Genomic DNA, 23,131 nt, shown 5'->3' on the forward strand with positions numbered 1-23,131 from the left:
TGTACTTAATATCTACAAATTCTTATTTATTTCAGTAAAAAGAAATAATATAATAAATTAGTATTTATTGATAATTAATTTACACAATCAATCCTCTACTGTGTGCTTATATACTTATATATATTTATGAAGTTTTTCTATATCTTCTTATAATTTCATCTCACAATTATATATATTTTAATACTCTAATAATTCTTTCACTCTGTACTTTTTCAGAGTACAATCTTCAATATTTCTTCTATTTTAATTCTCTTATTTATAAGAATTTTTTTATATAACTTCTTCTTCTGATTTTCTTTCTCTTTCTTTTTTTAATTAATTTATAAACTATTATTAGAATAGTATCAAGTTTGTTGATAGTGCTGTTGGAACAGATTATATGAACTGTACAGGTGGTATGAACAGTTTAATCTGCAACAATGGTAACATCTGTTTAATTGGTGGCACACCTGTTACAACAAGGTAACTATTGGGTGTTTAACTTCTGCTGAGGCTACTAGTGAGCCGGAATTACAATTTTCCGATAGCCTAATTTGGCTATAAACTTGCGAGCAATTAAGCAAGATCATCTTCGAAAAGCTTTTAAGGTCTCAGCATCGTCATGCTAACCTTCATCCACCCACTTCGCTGGCCGATATGGTCTACTCTATGGCATTTTATATCTTTGTTTTCAAGGAGTATTGTTCGTCCATTCCAATTTCGGCTCAATGGGTTGGCTGAGCCAGGATTTGAGGATGTTGAGCAGTGCACAAGCATAGAAAAGGAGATACGGCAAGTAAGATACACCGCCAAACTATAGTTTGTCTTTTCGCTAAATTTTTATTGTCTAGCACGCAAAATCAACTCCACCGAAAGATTCACAAACGCACATTGAAGAAAATAGAGCAGTTGCATGGGACGGAAGCTCGGAACTGGTGGTCTATGAACCTCATTTCAAAGAAGTTCTGGATCATGGCTCAACCTCCATCATTACACGGATCAAACCTGGGGTTGTTCTCAAATCGCCTCGCTATTCATGGTGGCATTCTCCAACCGCAGAATCCCACGATTCGGTCAAGCATATCAAGCACAGTTTCAATGTTGAAGAGCAAATTCTTGGAATCTTAGGGGACCACCCTAGAATAATAAAGTATGGACACTCAAAATCTCATTTCCTTTCCGCACTAATGTATGCTCAGGTTCCTTGGCCCCTCTGAAATCCCCCGAGGCTTACTTTTTGTTGAGGCCAATGCTGGCAATTTGCAAACATACCTTGACCACGGCAATGGCGTGATTAGTACAATATTGCGTCTTCAATGGTGCTTCCAAGCTGCAGAAGCTATACGATACATTCACCAGAAAGGCGTCATCCACTCTGATCTACGCCCCGAAAACTATTTGCTGCACAGGAATTCCGATGGTATTCTCAATCTATTCCTTAGTGATTTTGGAGGCTCAACTAGCGGTGTCATAGATGGTGGACATCTCCCAGATTCTGGCTTTTTCAACCCACGGAAACCTTGGGTATCAACGAAAGCGACAGATATATTCAGCCTTGGATCAGTGTTCTATACGATTATGACTGGTCACTGGCCATACAAGTCTGCAGGGCCGTTCGGATCATTGAAGGAAAAATTGAGTTACGGAGAAAGGGTGGATGAACTCTTCTCCTTGGGTATGTTTCCCCCAGTTGAAGGTCTAATTGGCGGAAACATTATACAAGGTTGCTGGATGGAACAGTACGGAGAAGTAGATACAATTGTTCGTGATCAAAGCATCATATTTGAAGAAATTTCGTTACAGGCTGGGAGGCATGAGAGTGTTGAGTCCTAATCGCTATTTGAAACAACACAGCAGAAAACGAAACGTCGTCTGTCATCCATTCATGATTTCCGAAGTTGTGGAAACTTGTGAGGTGTGCCTTTGTTGCCAAAAAATATACCCTTAGTTGACTAACAGAGCTGAATGCAGACTGTGGCAGTTCTTACCTAAGGATTAATGCAACCATGTCTCCCACATTTTCCTTTCACTCTGTTCGAACCCAAAGTGTTTTCCTTGCGGCCGGGACAGGAAGGAGTGCCAATGCCAGGGCAAGGAGTAAATTTGACATCTTCTGTGACTCTGTCGCCGCACTCATAAATTTTTGTGGAAACGTCAACAGTACACATGCTGAGAAAGATTGTAAGTAACAGTAATCCAAAATAATTAAAGCCAGAATCTTACGTGGAAGTGATGAAGGCGAGCAAAGAATGTTCGAAAGAAGCTTAATGTGAGGCTAGTAAACGTCTAATAAGGCTTGTAGTGTGTGAGATGTGGTCTTGAGACGTGTCTTTGCCATGTTTTATATAGGTTTGCTCTAGGGTCCTTTTTGGATTCTCATAAACGGGGAACAGCATACAGCCTGTGCTGCCTAGAGCTGCATGATTTGTGTAACGTTGACCCCTGGTCACTACATACAATCCCGAGCATTTTAAAACACAAGGAAGCTATATTACACTTGTACAAATCCAAAAGGAAGATATGTTATACAAGTCGTAAAAAGCTGTGTTTGGCTGGGGATGTTTCAGTCTAACAACACTAAGTTACGAGACCAGTATTTCCCGATCCACACAAGGGAAGCTACATTTCTGATATGAGGATAAGAGCAAGTATATATAGAGAGCAGCTCACTCATCAAAGTGCTGTTCATCGTGAGCTCAATGTAACTCATAATGGGAAACTTTTTTGTGTTTCAACTTGCGGCTTCGACAATCGCATCGGTCTCCTCAGGAGCGAGTCTTATGTTTTGGTTGATTTTAATTGCAAATAGAGACCTTTCAAAGATCAGATTGTTACACCGAAATCCAACCCTTCTATGTCAGGCGATAATAGGCGCAATAGTCTTTATGGGGACCATTATTTCTATCTTTCTAGCTGCCTTTTATCCGGTCTGGAAACAAGGTAAAGTGTACATTTAGTTAACGACTGGACAATGCTGATTGCTGTGGAAGATCCTTCAAGGCCAATTCTCACTTTTGAAACCGGGGTGCTCCTGGCTCTACCGACAATACACGAGGTCAGCACGCTCCTTCCAGCACCGTGCTGAGAAAGCTAACTGTTTTTGAGTATCTCACTCTCAGAAATCATCTTTCCCAGCTACTTAATAGCTTTGCCATCGCACTCCCTGTTTGCAAGCTCTTGACACTATTTTCGTAGGTTATACTCCTCACGATTATAATAATAGTCACTGACGATTCTAGCTTTTTCAGTGATGGCATTTCGCCGAGATCGCGACATCTTATATACTCAGTGGTTCTTGCTCTCACTGTTGTCGAGAATATTTTCATTTTCATACAGTATCTTAGGCTCTGGATAATCTGTGCAGCGAACGAGAACAGCCCAAGAGTTCATTCCCTAGAAAGACATTTTTTCTATCTGAAAATGTTCGTGTGTCCGTCAACAACCGTAATCTCACGGCATCGGCGAGCACTTTGGGCGGCAACCACAGCTGCGGGGCTTTTGTCGCTCATTTCAATGATTATCACAGTCTTGGGGTATATGATACAGCCACTATGGACGCAATTTGCAACGGTAATGCTCTTTGACCACATGCCAACTGCTGCTAACGGGAGCTTAGCTTCAAATTGCAGCTTTGAGCTTCATGAGGATGCTCTTACCATACATCCTCTCCAAAGCTTCAATGAATTTGGCAGCAGACGCCACTGATGAACCACGCGAACAACAGCTTTAAGTCTCGAATATTTTGAAGGGATGAAGGCGCTTCACTCTCGATTGGGTGTGACTCTAATGAATTTAGATTGCATCGAGCTAGTCCTAATTCTCAGTAAAGTAAATTAATAATTTCCTATTGGCCTTCATTCTGCCTGACAACTTCTTAAGTTTTTCGGGACAGTCGGTGGAAACGTTATCAAGCAGAACCACGCTAGTCTTGTCAAGAAAATGAGAAAAAAGAAGATTTCAGCTTGTTAACTCCAAGATCCTATGCAGATGAATTTTTAAATTTGTGTAAATAAGAAAACGCAAAAGATAGTGAATGGGTGGCAAAAGTTTGTATAAGGTTGAGCTGCGATATTACTTGTTCAAGATCTATTTCCTCAAGAGGCGGATTTTATGCTCTGATTTTTTTGCTGCCCAACGCGACCATGACTTTTCAGGAGGGGCAGTTACTGGTCACATGTCACCCTATCTTTGCCCCTCGAAAAAAAATTTCCCCACGTTGGAGAATCAATCTTTGAGTGCCAGCTGAAGGCTGATGACGCTTTAAAGCCTTCCACATCAGTAATTTAAAACCAGTCTGTTAAATCCATCTGGTTATATCATCGCTACTACCTGTCTGTCGGTCGGTCACCTCGAAACCAGGTGGTCGGATTCATGCTTGACAAAACAACAAAGCCTACTTATGAGCATAGTTTAATCTAAAGGGAATTACGAAAGTGAAAGCACTCCACAATACCTCGACCGATGCCTTTCTAACAACTTGCTGTTGCAGATTATTCTACGAAGTCTTCCCTCCGTTGCGATCACCACGGTGACTGCGATACCGCGACATCGACTAGAAAATGCCAGGAGACACTGAAGAGGTTAGCGTCACTCCCGGATGTCTTTTACAGATAAGCTAATTTCTAGTTAGAAGGTTGGGGACAGAGCGCTTCAGGGACAAGAAGAATATATAAACGTCAAGCTTTTCGATGAAGTAAATTATCCCAGAAAAGTGATAGGGAGGGGCGACTCGATCATGGTTTATGATCCGAAAATAATGATGGATACTCCACCATACTGGGAAAATGGAGAAGACCCTTCCTTAGAGGAGACAGGAAACGTTCCTGCTGGGTATAGGGTTCGCGTAATAGGAGCGACCGTGAAGTTCATACGCGGATAGCTCCCAGATCCTCGATCAGCTTTAGGCCATTTTCATGACCAACCGACAGAGTGATGGAGATATCATGGCCTCGATTCTTGGGAACCAGGGCATTCACGCAATCTGTTGTTTCCTCTGTTTTTGTTCCCCCAATAGTGCGTTCCCACTCCCATTGTACGCTGCTTTCAACTGCATCATAGACCCGGTCACCTAAGAGTCGCAGCATTCTGATATCTACTCCCGAACACCTGTAGTCAATTTCTGTTGTATATTATTAACATTGTTTTGCATAAGATAGCGCTGTCATTGCTTACGTCTTCCCTGTTGCATCAATATATTTTTGGCGGCGATTGGGCCCGGGTGCATTTCGATGGCAGCTGACTTCATTAGCTTCCGATTATCATCAAACGTAGATCTGTCTCACCTTGGACCTGTTGCTCTGTGCCTACTACCGGAATTTGGGAACCTCTGTCTGGGGTTGTTGGATTTTCCCTTATCCGCCGTCGTTTACGTTGGGAAAGGCGCAAAACGTCGGAAGGTCCCGCCTGGTCACCAGGAAGTATTGACGTGAATGCTTGAAAGGTGTCACACTTATTCAAAGGTTCTTCTTTTCCCAGGGATTGCACACTTGGGAGTATCTCGGGCGCCAGTTGATTTATTCGTTCCATCTTTATTCCCTCAATGAGAAAATTGAAAGTACTATCTGTCATTCCTCCAGACGTTTTCCAAGTTGACGGCGGGAGTGCCAGTGCCCACATTAGAATAACATGGGGGCTTTGGCCTCTGAGTGCCTCACATCTTGCCCGAGTGTGTTTCTTCCTTGCTTTGACTTGTAGGGAATCCAAACTAGAGTCATTGGGGCCGGTGAAAATAAGCACAAGGTTCCTTCTAAAAATCGTCAAGGTGGGTGTCGTTATTGACCGATGAGCCTTCGTAGATCGAATTTGATTCATCAGATTGATATCTTCGTCGGTTGGCTGTCCTGCAAGCAATAGTTTTTCGACCTCCGCATCAACAGTCGCAAAGGCCGCCTTAAAACTGTCGCTCAGTTTTTGAAAGTCATCTAATTGATCCCTCGTTGGCCGAATCTTCTTAGCGGCAAGTTTTGACGCTGTCAATTCCGTCCGGGCTACTAATGCTTCAAGTTGTGATAAAACTGCACCCGCAGACATGATGAGCCAAAGTGTGACAAAGGTGAAATCTTGTAGAGTTATCATACAAGGAGGACAGGTCTACATATATGCATGATTTTACATTTTGGGACACGTCACCCGCACTTCCTCAAAATTTGTCACCCCACATGCTCGTTGGACTAGTCCGGTTCAAGAAACAGAGTGATAAAAGTCAGGGGCTAGTTATAGTTTTTAGCCCAAAAGCGATGGAGTGAAAACCATAACAAAACGTCGTCACAATTCAGTGATGCCAATATAGGTAAAACGAGGGCCAATGGAAGTAGCTGAAAATTTCTTTTTTTCCGGTGAGGATAGTAATTATAACTAAAAGGGGCGGTATAGAGGAACAACATACAGTACTGAGCCACTATTGGATGGCAAAAATTGGGATTTGAACAAGCACCCACTGATATTGGATTTGTTCAAGTGTAAGTATCTCAATCTATTACTACTGTTAGATACTTAATTCATAAGACAACTTTTCCAATCAACCAACCACTCTTACTGTAAACCATTCTGCATAGGCATGGTGTTGCTTTGATGGCTTTCAGGTTCACTACAAGCTGTAACTCCAACAGGATATATCGATCAGAACCTGGATGAATCACGGGTTGTCAATCTCCCCGTAGACTAAAACCTCCCCAATATCTAGGTCGGACATAACCGCATATAAGGAGGCAAGATTCACTCCAGATCTTGAGGTGATAGGTAGGTCATACTTCTCATTCCATAATTCCCTCGATCAAGTACAAAGAATTTCGAAGTATTACTTGTTTCCAACCAATCGCACACAATACCATCTAGCCACGTACCGCGTCACCACCACTTATTCCAGAATGAACGTGTTCAACGGTGCCGGCTCTTTGCCAATCCACGCTGTCCCGTCCCAAATCTCCATTGTGGATGCCTTCTTCCCCGGATTCATCCTTTCAACTACCCACAAATGTAGACTGGCTGCTGGGACCATGAATTTCACATTTGGTTTGGTTTGGTTTGGTCCCAGTCCATTTCTTGACATAATTTTAGTGGGATCAGAACCAGAATGGGAGTGTAAAGTGACTAGAATTATTGAAACATGAGTGAAATGAAACTAATAAATCTTGATATTCCATGTAAAGTGACTGACTATCAAAAATAAGAATATGATCTGAAACTGATTATGATTTTGATCTAAATTTGATCTCATTCTGATGATTATATAATACATCAATCTGATGATATTATTGATGAAGATATTACCTCTATTTTGCTTAATACTGCTGTCAATCTACCCACTGCTGCTAATCTATCTGCTGCTGTTAATCTATCTACTGCTGTTAATCTATCTACTACTGCCAATCTATCTATTGCTGTTAATCTATCACTGCTAATTTATTGCTGCTAATCTATTGCTGCTAATCTATTACTGCTAATCTATTACTATCAATCTATCTATCACTGCTAATCTATCACTGCTGTCAATCTATATAGAGTAAATTATAATCTCATTTAATTTTATATTATAAAATAAAATCAAATGAAATCAGAATTACTAATTTATTAGTAAAATATAATCTGAAACTAGATTTTTAATATAAACAGTGTAAAATAACTAATTTATTAAACACTATATAGAATCAGAACTAAGATATCTAATAATGAAATTAAGAAAAAATTTGATCTCAGTTTTATATATGATTATATAATCAGTCTACATAAATGTAGAGATATATTTAAATTTTCCACTTTTTCAACTATTTTTCTATATGATTTTAATTCTCTAATTTATTCAATATTATTATATATTCTCTGCAGCTACTCTATATATATATTATATATAAATTAAATAATTATGAAGTAGACTGACTGCTGAGATTATGAATTATATATTTAATTTAATTTAATTTAATTTCAGTTCATTTCTTGATATGATTTTAGTGAGATCAGAAATTATCAAAATATGAGTGAAATAAAACTTATAAATCTTGATATTTTATATAAAGTGACTGACTATCAAAAACAAGAATATAATCTAAGATTGATTATAATTTTGACTCAAGTTTATACTATAGTTCTATTTTAATAATTATATAATACATTAATCTAATAATATAATTAATAGAGATATTATCTTTATCTTACTTAATACTCAATACTTTAATAACTTGCTATTAGATTTTCTATTCATCACTGTCAATCTAGTAAATCTATCATTACTGTCAATCTATCTACCACTGTTAATCTATCTATCACTGCTAATCTATTGCTGTCAATCTATCTACTACTGCTAATCTATTGCTGCTAATCTATTGCTGTTAATCTATCTATCACTGCTAATCTATTACTGCTGTCAATCTATATAGAGTAAATTATAATTTTATTTAATTTTATTTTTATAAAATAAAATCAAATGAAATCAGAATCACTAATTTATTAGTAAATATAATCTGAAACTAGATTTATAATATAAACAGTGTAAAGTGACTAATTTACTAAACACTATATAGAATCAGAACTGAGATATCTAATAATAGAACTGAGGAAAAATTTGATCTCAGTTTTATATATAATCACACAGTCAGTCTAAGATTAATAAATTTTGATATTTTATATAAAATAACTGACTATTAAAATAAGAATATAATCTGAGACTGATTATAATTTTAATTCAAATTTAATCTCATTCTGATAATTATATAATATATCAATCTAATGATATAATTGATGAAGATATTATCTCTATCTTACTTAATATTTAATACTCTGATGATTTGTGATTAGATTCTCTATCTATTACTGTCAATCTATTTATCACTGTTAATTTATTTACCACTGTCAATCTATCTACCACTGTCAATCTATCTATCACTGCTGTTAATCTATATAGAGTAAATCAAAAAAAATCAGAATTATTAATTTATTAGTAAAATATAATCTGAAACTAAATTTATAATATAAACAGTGTAAAGTAACTAATTTACTAAATATTATATCATCTATATTATATATGTAATGTGCTAGTCTATAATAGACAGTCTAGAGTCAATAAAGATAATATCAACTCTTTGTAAAGCTTGCTTTCTATTAGACTGACTGTGTGACCATGCATGGAACTGGAATCAAATTTTTCCTCAGTTCCATTATTAGATATCTTAGTTCTGATCTCATATAGTGTTTAGTAAATTAGTTACTTTACACTGTTTATATTATAAATCTAGTTTCAGATCATGTTTTATTAATAAATTAGTGGTCTCAGTTTCATTTGATTCCATTTTACAAAATGGAATCAAATGGGATCATGATTTACTCTATATAGATTGGCAGTGATAGATTAGCAGTGATAGATTAGCAGTGGTAGATAGATTGGCAGTGATAGATAGATTGACAGTGGTAGATAGATTGGCAGTGATAGATAGATTGGCAGTGATAGATTAGCAGTGATAGATAGATTAGCAGCAATAGATTAGCAGTGATAGATTAGCAGCAATAGATTAGCAGTGATAGATTAGCAGTGATAGATTAGCAGTAGTAGATAGATTGGCAGTGGTAGATAGATTGACAGTGGTAGATAGATTGGCAGTGGTAGATAGATTGACAGTGATAGATAGATTGACAGTGATAGATTAGCAGTGATAGATAAATTAGCAGCAATAGATTAGCAGTGATAGATTAGCAGTGATAGATTAGCAGTGATAGATAGATTAGCAGCAATAGATAGATTGACAGTGGTAGATAGATTGACAGTGGTATAGATTAGCAGTGGTAGATAGATTGGCAGTGGTAGATAGAGAATCTAATAGTAAGTCATCAGAGCATTGAGCACTAAGCAAGATAGGGGTAATATCTCCACCAATCATATCATCAAATTAATGTATTATATAATCATCAGAATGGGACCAAACTTGAGTTAAAATCATAATCAGTCTCAGATCATGTTCTTATTTTTGATAGTCAGTTACTTTACATAAAATATCAAGATTTTTTAGTCTCATTTTACTCATATTTTGATAATTCTAGTCACTTTACACTTTCATTCTGATTCTGATCTCACTAAAATAATGTCAAGAAATGAACTGGAACCAAATCAAATCAAATCAAATGTGAAATTCATGGTCCCATCGGCCAGTCTACTTTCTATTTGTAGAAAGAAGTCAAGCTGAGTATAATACATTAAAAAGAAAGATTTGCCCCTCATACTGATATCTTTAAACTTGTTTATATCTTGATACTGACTGCTGTATACATATTTCCCTCTCTCAGTTCATCAGCTCATCTCAATACTCTTATAAATAATTAAATAGTATATTATATCAAAGCATCAGATTTCATAATGAGCAATTGTTTGATGCAAGATTCTTTTATAAACATCTACTGTATTAATAATCAAACTATAGTAAAAATAACTGATTCATATTGAATTGCTGAGGCTGAAGCAATATAATTTATTTATACAAACACTTTCATTTCAGTTTCTGAAGTATATGATGCATATATAAATGAAGCAATAAATTGCAGTATAATTCTTATGAAATATATTGAAGAGTGTATTCTGTAGAATGTATAAGACAAACTGAATCAGAAGCAATGACAGAATATTCTCATACAACTGAAGTTTTTTATAACTGAGTTAAGATTCATTATAAGCAATTTCATTGAATCAGTTAATAATATATACTGTGAGAACTCTGTTTTCTGTGCTGAACTGAGTGGGTTTAAATTATATAAGACTGAATATAAATTCAATGATGAGCTTGTTTGAGTAATGAGGCTTTCTCAGAACAATACATGAGTGAATCAGATAGTCAGATTTGTAATATCACTGTTTTCATATAAGATTATTCTTATACATTCTGACTTATCTTCAAGAAACATACTTGTATATGAAGATAAGATGGTGGTGATTATAGACTGAGAAATGACTGACTTTTATTCTGAATATTAAGAGTATATCAAATAGACTGACTGCTGAAATCATAAATTACACATTTAATTTGATTTAATTGATTTCAGTTCATTTCTTGACATGATTTTAGTGAGATCAGAATCAGAATAAAAGTATAAAATAACTAGAATTATTAAAATATAAGTGAAATGAAACTAAAAAATCTTGATATTCTATATAAAATAATTAACTATCAAAATCAGAATATGATCTGAAACTGATTATAATTTTGACTCAAGTTTGATCTCATTCTGATGATTATATAATACATCAATCTGATGATATAATTGATGAAGATATTATCTCTATCTTACTTAATACTGCTGCTAATCTACTCATTACTATCAATCTATTTATCACTGTTAATCTATCTACCACTGACAATATATCTATCACTGTTAATCTATTGCTGCTAATCTATTGCTGCTAATCTATTGCTATCAATCTATCTACTACTGCTAATCTATCTACTGCTGTCAATCTATCTATTGCTGCCAATCTATATAGAGTAAATTATAATCTCATTTGATTTCATTTTATAAAATGAAATCAAATAAGATTAGAATCACTAATTTATTAGTAAAATATGATCTGAAACTAGATTTATAATATAAATAATGTAAAGTGACTAATTTGCTAAACACTATATAAGATCACAACTAAAATATCTAATAATGAAACTGAGGAAAAATTTGGTCCCAGTTTCATGTATAGTTACACAGCTAGTCTAATATCAAAGTATTGTATTATTCAGATTGACAAAGCAGATGGATTAAGAATACAGCTATTGAAATGATACTAAAATCATATTATTTTGAATATATGATTATGTTATATATGCAGGCAATTGTCTTCTAGCTTGAGATCTAATTAAACACTGTTGAAACTTGAGGCTGAATATTGACTTTCTTCACCCCACAATATGATAGAGAATGCAAAACCTGAAATTGCAAAGATCAGAAATGAAAGTGCATTTGAAACCAGAGTAATTTATAATTCTTTTGACTCAACACAAGCAATTTCTGCTGCTCTCTTATTTCTTTATCTTCAACTGCTGCTGCTGTGCTTCTCTCTTTTATCTGTTAATCTTTATTGAATCTGAGTGCTGATTATGATTCTCTTGCTGAGTTTTCAGCCTGGTTCAGAGACTTTATTTCATGAATATATTGTTCAATTTTCACTGGTTTCAGTATTTACACTGTCTGTAGCTGGCTGCTCAATCTCTGATTTACATTTGATCTGTGCCTTATAATAAGCACTAGTTTCTGATGGTATAAGACTCTTGTTCTTGAGTTTTTCTAGAACATCTACCATTCAGCACTGACAATACTGTGAGGGTACAGTCTGTGCTGCTGCTTTGACTTTGTTAATGTCACTTGTAGAGATTGTGAAGAGCTTGATTGTTGATGCTATTCTGAAACTGTTCAATCTTTTGCCTACTTAAATCTTGAGCTTGTACCTCTGTTGAAGCCCATCTGTCACATGGTACCATGTGCAATGCATCTCGCCCGGGATGGCAAGTAGCAGTATTCAGTGAAGAGAGTCATTGCTATAATGCTGTTCTTATCTGTAGTAAAGGTTGAGCTGGGACATAGTGGTCTGAATTTCAGCAAGAAGTGGAACTCTGTGTTGGCTTTCAAAGAATGAAGAATTTTGCTGATATGTGATTCTTGTTCAACAGAATATCTCAAAGTAGTCATGAGTTGTGATGGGAACAAATTCATTTTCAAGTGTCTTATATCACCCTTTTTATACCTTTCTCAGGCCATGTTTTGGTATTTTTAGAAGCTGTGAGATGTGTGAGGCATGCAGATGGCACACCCCCTTTGATTCCAAATTTGTTGCAAGAAACTCTCAAAAGAAGGTGTCTGTTGGCTGTTGCATTGAAACCATTCCATTTCAGTTTCCATCTTGAACTCGGCCCTCAGTGCTACTGAGAGATCTCTTTCTTGATTTCTGTATGATTGATATTCAGAGGCTCTGATGTCTCAATTGTTATTCTAAGGTTGCTCACAAGCAGATAATACCCCTCTTACTTTCAAACTTGTTGCAACAGACCCTCAAAGAAAGGTGGTCTGTTGGCTATGTTTGAAAGTATCTTGCTTCAATTGTTGCCTTGAATTCGGGCCCAACTGTTTCCTTGTGAGGCTGAATTTCTATTGGTATTCAGAGATTCTTTGGCTCTTATTGTTGTTTCTAGATCCCTTTGTTCATTTTTAGATCCAAGATTTCAAAGTGAATTGGAGGAGATAAAATCCAAAATCCCATTTACTGCCGGCGCTAGAATTGTATTCATGTAGATGTTGCCCCTCAAAATGAGTACTTTCCATGGTAGAAATTATGAATATCTGAGGAAGCCACACCCTTAGCTGCTGGCTAATTTGAGTCTGTGTATGGGAAGTCAAGTGAGTCATCAGTCATATTTAGTGGCAAGGCTTTGAGAGGCAGAAAGCTGTGTTTGGATCTATGAGTATTAATCTGACAATTGTGACAGTGTCTTTGAGTAAAGCTTGATATGTGATAAGAGAAAGGACTTGCATGAATGTTTGTGATCACAGTCTGATTGAGTGAGATGGTGCATCAGGAAGTGCTCAGTTGGGTGTATAGTTGAATGTGGTTAATAAAAAATTGAACATGGTTAATTTTTCAGGCTGGAATAACCTTCAGTGTGGTTTTGCTCATAAACCATATCAACCCCCTCATTAAAACTACATACACTAGTCATGTCTCATACATATCTCATACATCTTCAAATGCATTGGAGGGTGTACAGTTGAATGTGGTTTATTCAAACATGAATGTGGTTAATTTTTCGGGCTGGAACAACTTTTGGCATGGTTAATATACCCATCAATATCTGTTAGATCACTGGGGCAAAAGAGCTCTCTCACATCAGTGCCATGCTGGTAGTAGAGGGGACGAACCAATTCAAACCCTCTCAATAATATCATGGTTAAAATGTTGAGTATGAGCATTCTGCAGCAAAATAAGTCATGTGACTGTGATGATCATATGATCAACAGAACACTGAGATATATCTGTGGAATATCTAAGTGATTCATGCAGACAGCTGAGGCATATATATGCGGTGCGCTAGTTCATAATAGATAGCTTAGAGTCAACACCTTCTCTCAGACTAGTAGATATACAGATATCTATCTATCTATCTAGAAATTTTATTATACATGAAATTGCAAAATCAAATCAAATCAATCAAATCAATCTATTCTTTATACTCTTTTATTCTTCTATTCTTCACCCTTTCAGCATCTGTGAGACTTTGATTCATAGTAGTAGTATTGATGTTTGAAAAGTTCTTTAATAGCAGTGGCAGTGGCAGTAGCAGTGGTGGTGGTGGTGGTATTCATAATAATGGTATTCTTAATAATGAATCTCATTATAGTCATCTTTATAGTGGCTCTGATAGTGATTCTTGTAGTGATAGAGATGGTTCTGACAGAGAGTTCTTTGATAATTCTTGCAGAGAGTTCTTTGATAATTAATTCTTCAGATAGTTCTTCAGTAAATGAAGAAGCAGTGACAGTGGCTTGTGTAGTCAGTTCTATCTCATTCTTCTCTTATTTAATATCCTCTTGATCTCTTGACAGAGAATCAGAGTTTTCAACTGATTTTTATAAGAATTTTCCCATTCTTCTGTTTCAATATTCATTCATTCTCTTCAGACATTCATCTTACTTTTTCAAATATCTCATCATTATCTGTATCAAGGTATCAGTTATTGATGTTGAGCTCAGTGGCTCAGAAGTAGTGGTAGATTTATATTCAATATCATCATTGCTAGCTGAAGTATTCATCTCTATAGTAGCTCAAGTTCTAGAAGGCATTCTTTTCTCTATATCAATCAATTTTTGTAACAGATATGCCACTGATTAAGTAGATATTACTGATGTTGCAGATTAAACTATTTATATCATCTATACAGTTCATACAATTCATTTCAACAGTATTATCAATAAACTTGACACTATTCTAATAATAGTTTATAAATTGATTAAAAAAAGAAAGAGAAGAAAGATCAGAAGAAGAGATTATATAAGAGAATTTTTATAAAAGAAAAATTAGAATAGAAGAATATTGAAAATTATACTACAATGAAATATAAAATGAAAGAATATTAAGAGTTATACAAAGAAATTATTAGAGATTATATAAATACAGAGTAGAATTATAAAAAAAGAGATGTTTTATAAGTATGCAAGAGTATATAAGAGAGTGAATGAGTGATAGAAAGTTGATTGTATAAATTAACTACTAATAAGTATTAATCTATTACATTATCCCTCTCTATTAGAGTAAGCAAGAATTTATAGATATTGAATACAACAGTATCTTTTATAATAAATATAGATTTTTAGATTGAATAATTGTATTCTATTTATTTGATAAAATATTTATAGTAGCAGTGATTGATTCTATTACTGAGAACTACTTTAATTTTTTATTTGAGTTCATTATCTTCTTCTATAATAACAGATGATTGTCAGTTGAAGATTTTTTATAAAGAGAATAAATTCTCAGCTGTAAATTGAAGCAGATTTATATGAAAAACATTGTGAATGTTAGATGAGATATTCTGTCAATAGTTGTAAGTATCTAATATTTCTATTATTATATATTTGATATAACAGTAGTTCAGTGTATATAAGAAATGATTCATTTTTATATTTTTAAAATCTAATTAGATTTTATCTTTTATACTGTAATAAATCACAGAACTTCTTCTGATATTTACTTGATTTTTATAATTTTATTAAATACTAATCATTGAAGCTTTAGCTTATTTATAAACTTTTTTAAATTTACTGACTATATTCTCTATTATCTATACAGAATTGTGGATATATATGATTTCTTAAGAGATCTCAGAGAAGTTCAGAATCTCTAAATTATAATTATATAGAAGAAAAAATAAGCTTATATCTATTATAACAGAATCTCAGCTGTTTATAGCAATTTCAGTATATAATAGTAGATTACTTCAGTTATTTTATATATAATTACAGAACTTTTGAAGAATATTTTTAACTATTTATATTATTCTCTCAGTAATTTCATCAGTTTCTGAATAATATACTATCAACAACTTTTGCTCAATTTTCAGTAGCTGATATATATAGATTTAAAATATACTTATAAACTGACTGTCTCTATTTAATACAATGAATGAAAATAGATTATATATATAATAGAATAAATTTCTAATAAAGATATCTGTAATGATTTTAGTATTTATTTTATTACAGAGCTGTAGTATTATATTCTTACTAAGATAATTAACAATAATTAGAATATTTATAGAATTACTGTTTTTAGATAAGAAAACTACAAAGTTAATAACTATATTATATTAAGTTTGTTTGAGAATAGATAGAGATTTTAATATTTTTTTTTAATATTTATATTATACTGTTACTGAGCTGCAGCAGTCACAATTGTATATAAATTAGTATATATTTTTTAATATATTTAATCAGTAGAATTTTCAGATAATAATACTGTATATAATTTTATACTCTGAATATTCAATCATCAGTAAGTTATAAATATTTTATATAATTTATATTTATAAGAATTTTGAATTAGAGATTTATTATCTATCTTGAAAGTATAGACAGTTGTTATCATCAATTAAATATACTGAGATATCTGTTTTTGAATATATATTTATAGAAAATTAAAATACTTTACTTTATACAGCTTTTACAGTCTATTATCAGAATTTATCTATCTCTACTATTTATTTTCATTATTTTTTAAATAAAGATTTCTGAGCTCAGAACAGATTAATATATATATAAAAACTATCTAATTATATAAAATTTTCTATAATTACAGAGTTAATTAATTAATATTCTCAGTACTTTCATCTATTATCTAGATTATTAGAGAGTATATTTTATTCTCTGTAAAATAGAGTATCTGTAAGAGTATTTTCTATTTCTGATTAATAATAGATTATAAATAAAAAACAGCTGAGAAACAGTAATCAGTATATATATCTCTCTGTAAATTTACAAATAATTATAAAGTATTCTAAATTTTTATAATTAGTGATAATCTTGAACTTCTTAATGCTCATAAATTTAAATTCTTATTTTTTGAAATAATATATAATTATCAGAAGCTTTTTATTATAAATTTTATAGTTATATTCAGTAGATAATATCTTCTTTAAAATAAAGATATAGAGTTATAAAATATTTTTATTATTATATTATATCAGTACTTCATCTACTATATAATCTGAAATATCTATCTCAAGAATTATATATTTATCTGAGTTAAATAACTGCAGTATTGAAGTGATTGTGAATATATACTTCAATTTTTTGAAAGCAGTGTTTATTTCAGTGGTTCATTGAAATACAGTATTCTTTTATATCAAATTTATTAGTGATTATATAATATCTGAGAAGTTTCTAATGAATCTTTAATAGAAGTTAATGAATTCTAGAAAACTTCTAGTCTCTTTTATTAAGATAGATATCTCTCAATTGAGAATTACTTTCATCTTTTTAGAATTTATTTATATACTCTTTTCAGCTTTGATGATGAATTCTAGATAGATTATAGACTTAATTTTAAAGTTATATTTATCAATATTTACTTATAGTTCTGCTTTTTATAAACAGTCAAATATCTGTTATATATACTTGCAGTATTCAGTGAGTAATTCATTGATGAAAATCAGAATATTATTTATATATACTGATACAATTTTATTAAGCAGATTTTATAGAGCTCAGTTGATATATTTCTGAAATATACTGAAAATATTTACTAACTCAAAGAAAATTACTGTTCATTTATATAGTTTATAATATATATAAAAAATAGTTAATTATTTATTACTTTTATTAATTCTTATCTTATAGAAGACTGCAGAGATGTCAAACTTTGTAAATTATTTTATTTTTTTTATTTATTCAAATATTTTATTGATGAGTGAAAGAAAATATCAGTTTTTTTATATAATTTTATTGAGTTCTTGATAGTTAATACAGAATTATAAGTCTTTATCTAATTTCTTTATAAATAGTATAAATACTGTAGTAGATGAATTGCTAATATAAATAAAGTTTTTATTCAATAATTCATTGAGTATTTTTTATAGAATGAAAAGCTTATTGCATGATATACTGTAGAGAGAATCTCAGAATAATTATAGATTCTTACTGTTTTTTTTAATAAATTTAATTATATAATCTATATTATACTTTCAGTGAGAAGAAAGTTTTTCAGCTATTTTTTTATTAAATATATCTACAAAGTCTCTGTACATTTCAGAGAGTTCTTTATAAAGTTTTTTAAGGATTTTTAGACTCTAATTTTTCTAATATCTTTTTGATATCTGCTATACTAACAGTGAGTATCTGAATATTTTTTTTTTATATATTTAATAAATTAATAATTTGAATACTTCTGCTGATATCTGAATGAGATTAATAATTCTATCAATATTTTTTTTATAAGATATAATTATTTTCTGAAAAAATAAGACAGTGATTATATATATCTAATAAGATTTCAAATTCTATAAATTATAATAGATTGAGTATTAAATTGTATTTAAGATTCTGTATTTTGTATATAAAAACACTCTTCTTTTTATATTCTTCTATATCAATATTGAATTTTACTATATTATAGAAAATGAATTCTCTAGAGCTATTAAATTCACTCAGTTTATATAATTCAGAAAAAAGAATATACTGAAGTTTATACTTTTCTACTAACTAAATATTTATAAAAGTATAGTGAAGAAAATCACTGTCTATTATTGTATATATATTAATCAAGCTATTTATAATAATAGAGATTATAATTATATTCACTTATATCTTCTACTCAAATCTTTAGCTAGCTTTTTATTTTTTAAAATTTTATTTATATTTTAGAGTAAAAGCTCTTTTTTTCTCTATTTTTATTTATTTATAAATATAATTGTGTTTATTTACAGTGTAGAAGTAGAAGCTACTATATTAATATACTGATTTATAAAGTACTCTGATTTATTGTAATAAATACAGATATCTCAGATAATTTAATCAGTAATTTTTTATTCAGAAAGATCAGATATTTTTAATTATTCTATATTTATATAAAAAATTTAATTTATAATATCTGCAGAGACAGCTGATGCAGTTGATATATTAATAGATATATAATTCTATTTATAATTGTTATATCTTTTTTAAACAGTATTAAAGTATATAAAATTATTGTTGAGTTAATATAAGTGAGTGCAGTAGTTATAATAATATATAAATATAAGATATAAAATACAGAGCTTGAGCAGTTCAAAGTTAATATACTAATTTAAAAAATTAATCTTAACAGTATCATCTCAGTTCTAATCTTCTATTTTATATATCTTATTATTGAAATTAAATAGATAGTTTATCAGTAATATATTTCTCTGACAGTTTTTATTCAATTATTGTATTATATATACTTGAAATATAGAATTCAAAAATAAAATATCTAGTTGATAGAAGACTTCTTCAGAGATGTATATTTTATATATATATAATTTAATCTAAGATTAAAACTTAATTAGAATATCTTTTTCTAGTCAATTATAAATATAGTAAGCTTGTAAAAACAAAAAGTCTATCACAGATTTATTTTTTTTAAGCTTAATTTTTATTTTTTATTTTCAGACTAAATAGATTAAGAGTTCTTCTATAAATTTATTGAGAAGAGAGAGATATTCTCTTTTTTTATATATAAAAAATATTGATATTTATATAATTTTTGATGTATTTATATTCAGATTATTCAGTTGTCACTGAAGTTTTATTATTTATAGAGATTATTACTGAAGAAAGTTACAGAGTTCAATATTATCTTCTATAAAATTTCAGTTTTTATCTGTGAAAGAATATTTATAGAGATGTTTATAGTTTATTTTATTTTTATATAAAATTATGATTTTTGATTCTGATAACTTGAAAATCAGAAGATTCAGTTTTTATTCTTTAAAAAAAATACTTTATAGACACTCTGATTTCTTTATAGATATACAGTTGTAGACTTCTAAATATTCAGACTTCTTCACAGTATTATTACAATAATACAGTTTTATAGAACTTGAATAACTTATTCTTAAATTTAATTTAAATATCTAGATATAATTGTAAACACAGAGCACTCAGACTGACACAGATTAATCAATTTATAATATAATAAATATATCATCAATTAAGTAGATATTACTGATATTATAGATTAAATTATTTATATCATCTGCACAGTTTATATAATTCATTTCAATAATACTATCAACAGATTTAACACTATTCTAATAACAGTTTATAAATTAATTAAAAAAAGAAAGAGAAGAAAGATCAGAAGAAGAGGTTGTATAAGAAGATTTTTATAGAAGAAGAATTGAAATAGAAGAATATTAGAGATCATACTGCAGTGAAATGCAGAGTGGAAGAATGTTAAAGATTACACAGAGAAATCATTAGAAACTACACAAGTACAGAGTAGAATCATGAGAAGAGGGGTGTTTTGTGGGTACATGAGAGCACATGAGAGGGCAAATGAGTGGTAGAGGGTTGGTTGTGTAAGTTAACTACTAACAGGTGCTAACCTGTCACAATTTTTAATCATTTCCCTCAATCAAAGCTCTTCTAGCCTTCATCAGGATCCCTTCTACTGATCAGTGTAGCAGCTCGCGAGACATTAGATGTCAGATAGGCAGTGGAAGGTTCTTAATATATTTAAAAAAGCAAGCAATCCGGGCTATAACCTGTGGGACATCTAAGTGGTTGTATTAGCATGCAGACAGCTGAGGCATATATGTGTGGTATGCTAGTCTGTGATAGGCAGTCTAGGGCTAACAATATCTACAATGTTCAGTCAGAATACAGATCTGTATAGAACTGAATATGGTTTTTATGTAAAAGAGTTCTGCTCTAAACCATGCCATTGTTTATTACTAGTATGAAAAACTGAGCATGGTTTATCTACAGGACCCACTTTTTTAAAACCATGTTCATATTTGAATAAACCACATTCAACTGTAACTTGCACTTGGTCTTATCTAGATAGAATTCCAACATTTGACTAAGATGGCTGCCAAGTAAACCAGATCATTTGTCTCTGGATATCTTTCAATTGATATCACACAATGAATGGATGTTTATAATTTTTATTGAAGCATTCTTGTGGTCTTCTTTGCTTGTCAGTGCTATTTGATCCAACAGTTACTTCAATCATGCCTTCTAAAAAGAAGCAGCCTTACCCACCTCTCTTGATCGTGCCTTCTGTCGGCAGCGACCGTACTCATACGGTGATAGTGCTGCACGGCCGAGGAAGCAATGCCAACTGCTTCGGGCCTGAATTTCTGAAGTCTGCCAATCTGCCCGCCCAGCTTCCAATGGTAAAATTCATCTTTCCCACCGCCAGCAAATGGCGCTCAACATTATTCAAGAAAATGCCAATCAATCAATGGTTTGATATCTTTTCACTTGAGGAGCCTGGGGAGAGAGCTGATCTGCAGATTGATGGGTTGTGTGAGACAGGGCAGTTTTTGAGAAGATTGATTGAGAGTGAGGCAAGCCTTCTGGGTGAAGATGGGCATCGAAAAATCGTTTTGGGGGGATTGAGTCAGGGCTGTGCGGCGGGGATATTTACTTTACTTGGTGGTGGCTTTGGATCTCATGGTGATCAAGCTCTTGGTGCGTTTTTCGGCATGAGTGGATGGTTGCTGTTTGAGAAGCATGTTCGAGCTATCTTCAGCTCTGCTCCTTGTGGTGATGAAGATGATGAAGCTTTCTCTGCCTCTGGAAGTTTTGGTGGTTTTGAACGCGAGGGTGGTGAAGTCGAATCACCGCCGACTCACCAAGCCTTGAATTACATCCGCGACATTCTCGACCTCCCACCTTTATCAGAGTCCCCAGGAGAAGGACTTGAACCAACGCCTCCAGAGGCCTCCCTACGCCATCTCCAAACTCCAATCTTCCTTGGCCATGGTTCCGCCGATCCAAAAATCTCGGTCCGCCACGGAGAAAGAATGTCCAATTTCCTGTCAGAACATGTGCGCATGGATGTTACATGGAAGGTATATCCAGAATTTGGGCACTGGTATAAGATTCCGGACGAGATTGATAATATTCTCCTTTTTTTGAAAGAGAAGGTCGACCGTGGTCTTGGTTCTTAAAGGGACTGAGGCAGGGGACATGTGCAACATTGGGACACACCCGTCCAAGAAGACCTTTGATGATTATTGTGGGGTGGTAGAGAGTATGTGAGCGAGAGCTTCTACAAAGATGCAGGAGTGGTAGTGGGGGATGTGGTTGATACTTATTCCAAGCACTTTCTGAGCTGAAAACTATTCTTCATAATGCAGTATATTGAGGGGGGGGCTTCATGACCTCCTTGCTAACATTCCTGTTTTAACCCTAACAGTGAGAGCAGACTGCCTCTAATAGTTTATAAAGATATATAAAGAAAGATATATTTTACAGTGAGTATACTTACTTCTTTTATAATAATTTAAATAAATAGAATAAAAATCAGTGAAATCTATATTTTTCATAAAGTATATCTAAAGATATGATTGAAAGTAATAAAAATATTCCATCTTTAATTGAAACAATGATAAATGATAATAAGAAGATGAAATAGAAAAGTCATAATAGAAAACAATAATAAAAATATATTCAGAGATATTGAAGTTAATTATAGTCTATAGATCAGTATTTAGAAAAATTAAGTCTTTACTATCAATTTGAGAGGGGGGATTTTGAGTATTTTAATTAATTAGAGATTCAGAAATCTGCTCTATATTAATAATATTCTCATAATTTAAATCATCATTTTACAAACTTTTATATTCAATCATTTCAGTTATAAAATGAAGCATCTTTCAATCTTTCAAGAGCTTTGTATAATTCTTAGAGACTTCACTTCACTTCATTTAATAATTACACTAATTTTTAGACGCAATGAGATAGTAGCTGTTTTAAAGAGAATAATTATAAGAAATTTATACTAAAATATTAATATTAAATTGAAGTTGTAATAGATATACTTGTTCACTTGCTGCGGATCAATGAATCTGTCCAGCTTTCGATGGGTTACGCAGCAGCGAAAACTGCTGCTATTTTTATACATGGTGATATTGGTGCTTTTGAATTTTCAATGCGCCCTGCTCAACAATCTGTT

General features: G+C 32.3%; 4 protein-coding genes across 4 annotated transcripts; 3 read left to right on the forward strand and 1 right to left on the reverse strand.

Moving 5' to 3' along the window:
* Window positions 1-601: 601 nt before the first annotated feature.
* HCBG_09063 (uncharacterized protein) lies at window positions 602-1,812 on the forward strand (the record flags this gene model as incomplete). Its single annotated transcript, XM_045436112.1, has 3 exons — window positions 602-775; window positions 831-1,129; window positions 1,278-1,812. The coding sequence occupies 3 exons, from the start codon at window positions 602-604 to the stop codon at window positions 1,810-1,812; spliced, it is 1,008 nt and encodes a 335-aa protein (XP_045283100.1).
* An 878-nt stretch (window positions 1,813-2,690) lies between these two features.
* HCBG_09064 (uncharacterized protein) lies at window positions 2,691-3,684 on the forward strand (the record flags this gene model as incomplete). Its single annotated transcript, XM_045436113.1, is given in 3 exon segments — window positions 2,691-2,919; window positions 2,937-3,034; window positions 3,175-3,684. The coding sequence occupies 3 exon segments, from the start codon at window positions 2,691-2,693 to the stop codon at window positions 3,682-3,684; spliced, it is 837 nt and encodes a 278-aa protein (XP_045283101.1).
* A 1,160-nt stretch (window positions 3,685-4,844) lies between these two features.
* Window positions 4,845-6,009, reverse strand: HCBG_09065 (uncharacterized protein; the record flags this gene model as incomplete). The annotated part of the gene is made up of 2 exons (XM_045436114.1): window positions 4,845-5,098; window positions 5,262-6,009. The coding sequence occupies 2 exons, from the start codon at window positions 6,007-6,009 to the stop codon at window positions 4,845-4,847; spliced, it is 1,002 nt and encodes a 333-aa protein (XP_045283102.1).
* Window positions 6,010-21,179: 15,170 nt separating this feature from the next.
* On the forward strand, window positions 21,180-22,124 carry HCBG_09066 (uncharacterized protein; the record flags this gene model as incomplete). Its single annotated transcript, XM_045436115.1, has 1 exon — window positions 21,180-22,124. One exon carries the CDS (start codon window positions 21,180-21,182, stop codon window positions 22,122-22,124), a length of 945 nt encoding a protein of 314 aa, XP_045283103.1.
* Between the last annotated feature and the right edge of the window lie 1,007 nt (window positions 22,125-23,131).

The sequence above is a fragment of the Histoplasma capsulatum genome (assembly GCF_000150115.1).
Source record: "Histoplasma capsulatum G186AR genomic scaffold supercont2.21, whole genome shotgun sequence".
Classification (NCBI taxonomy): domain Eukaryota; kingdom Fungi; phylum Ascomycota; class Eurotiomycetes; order Onygenales; family Ajellomycetaceae; genus Histoplasma; species Histoplasma capsulatum.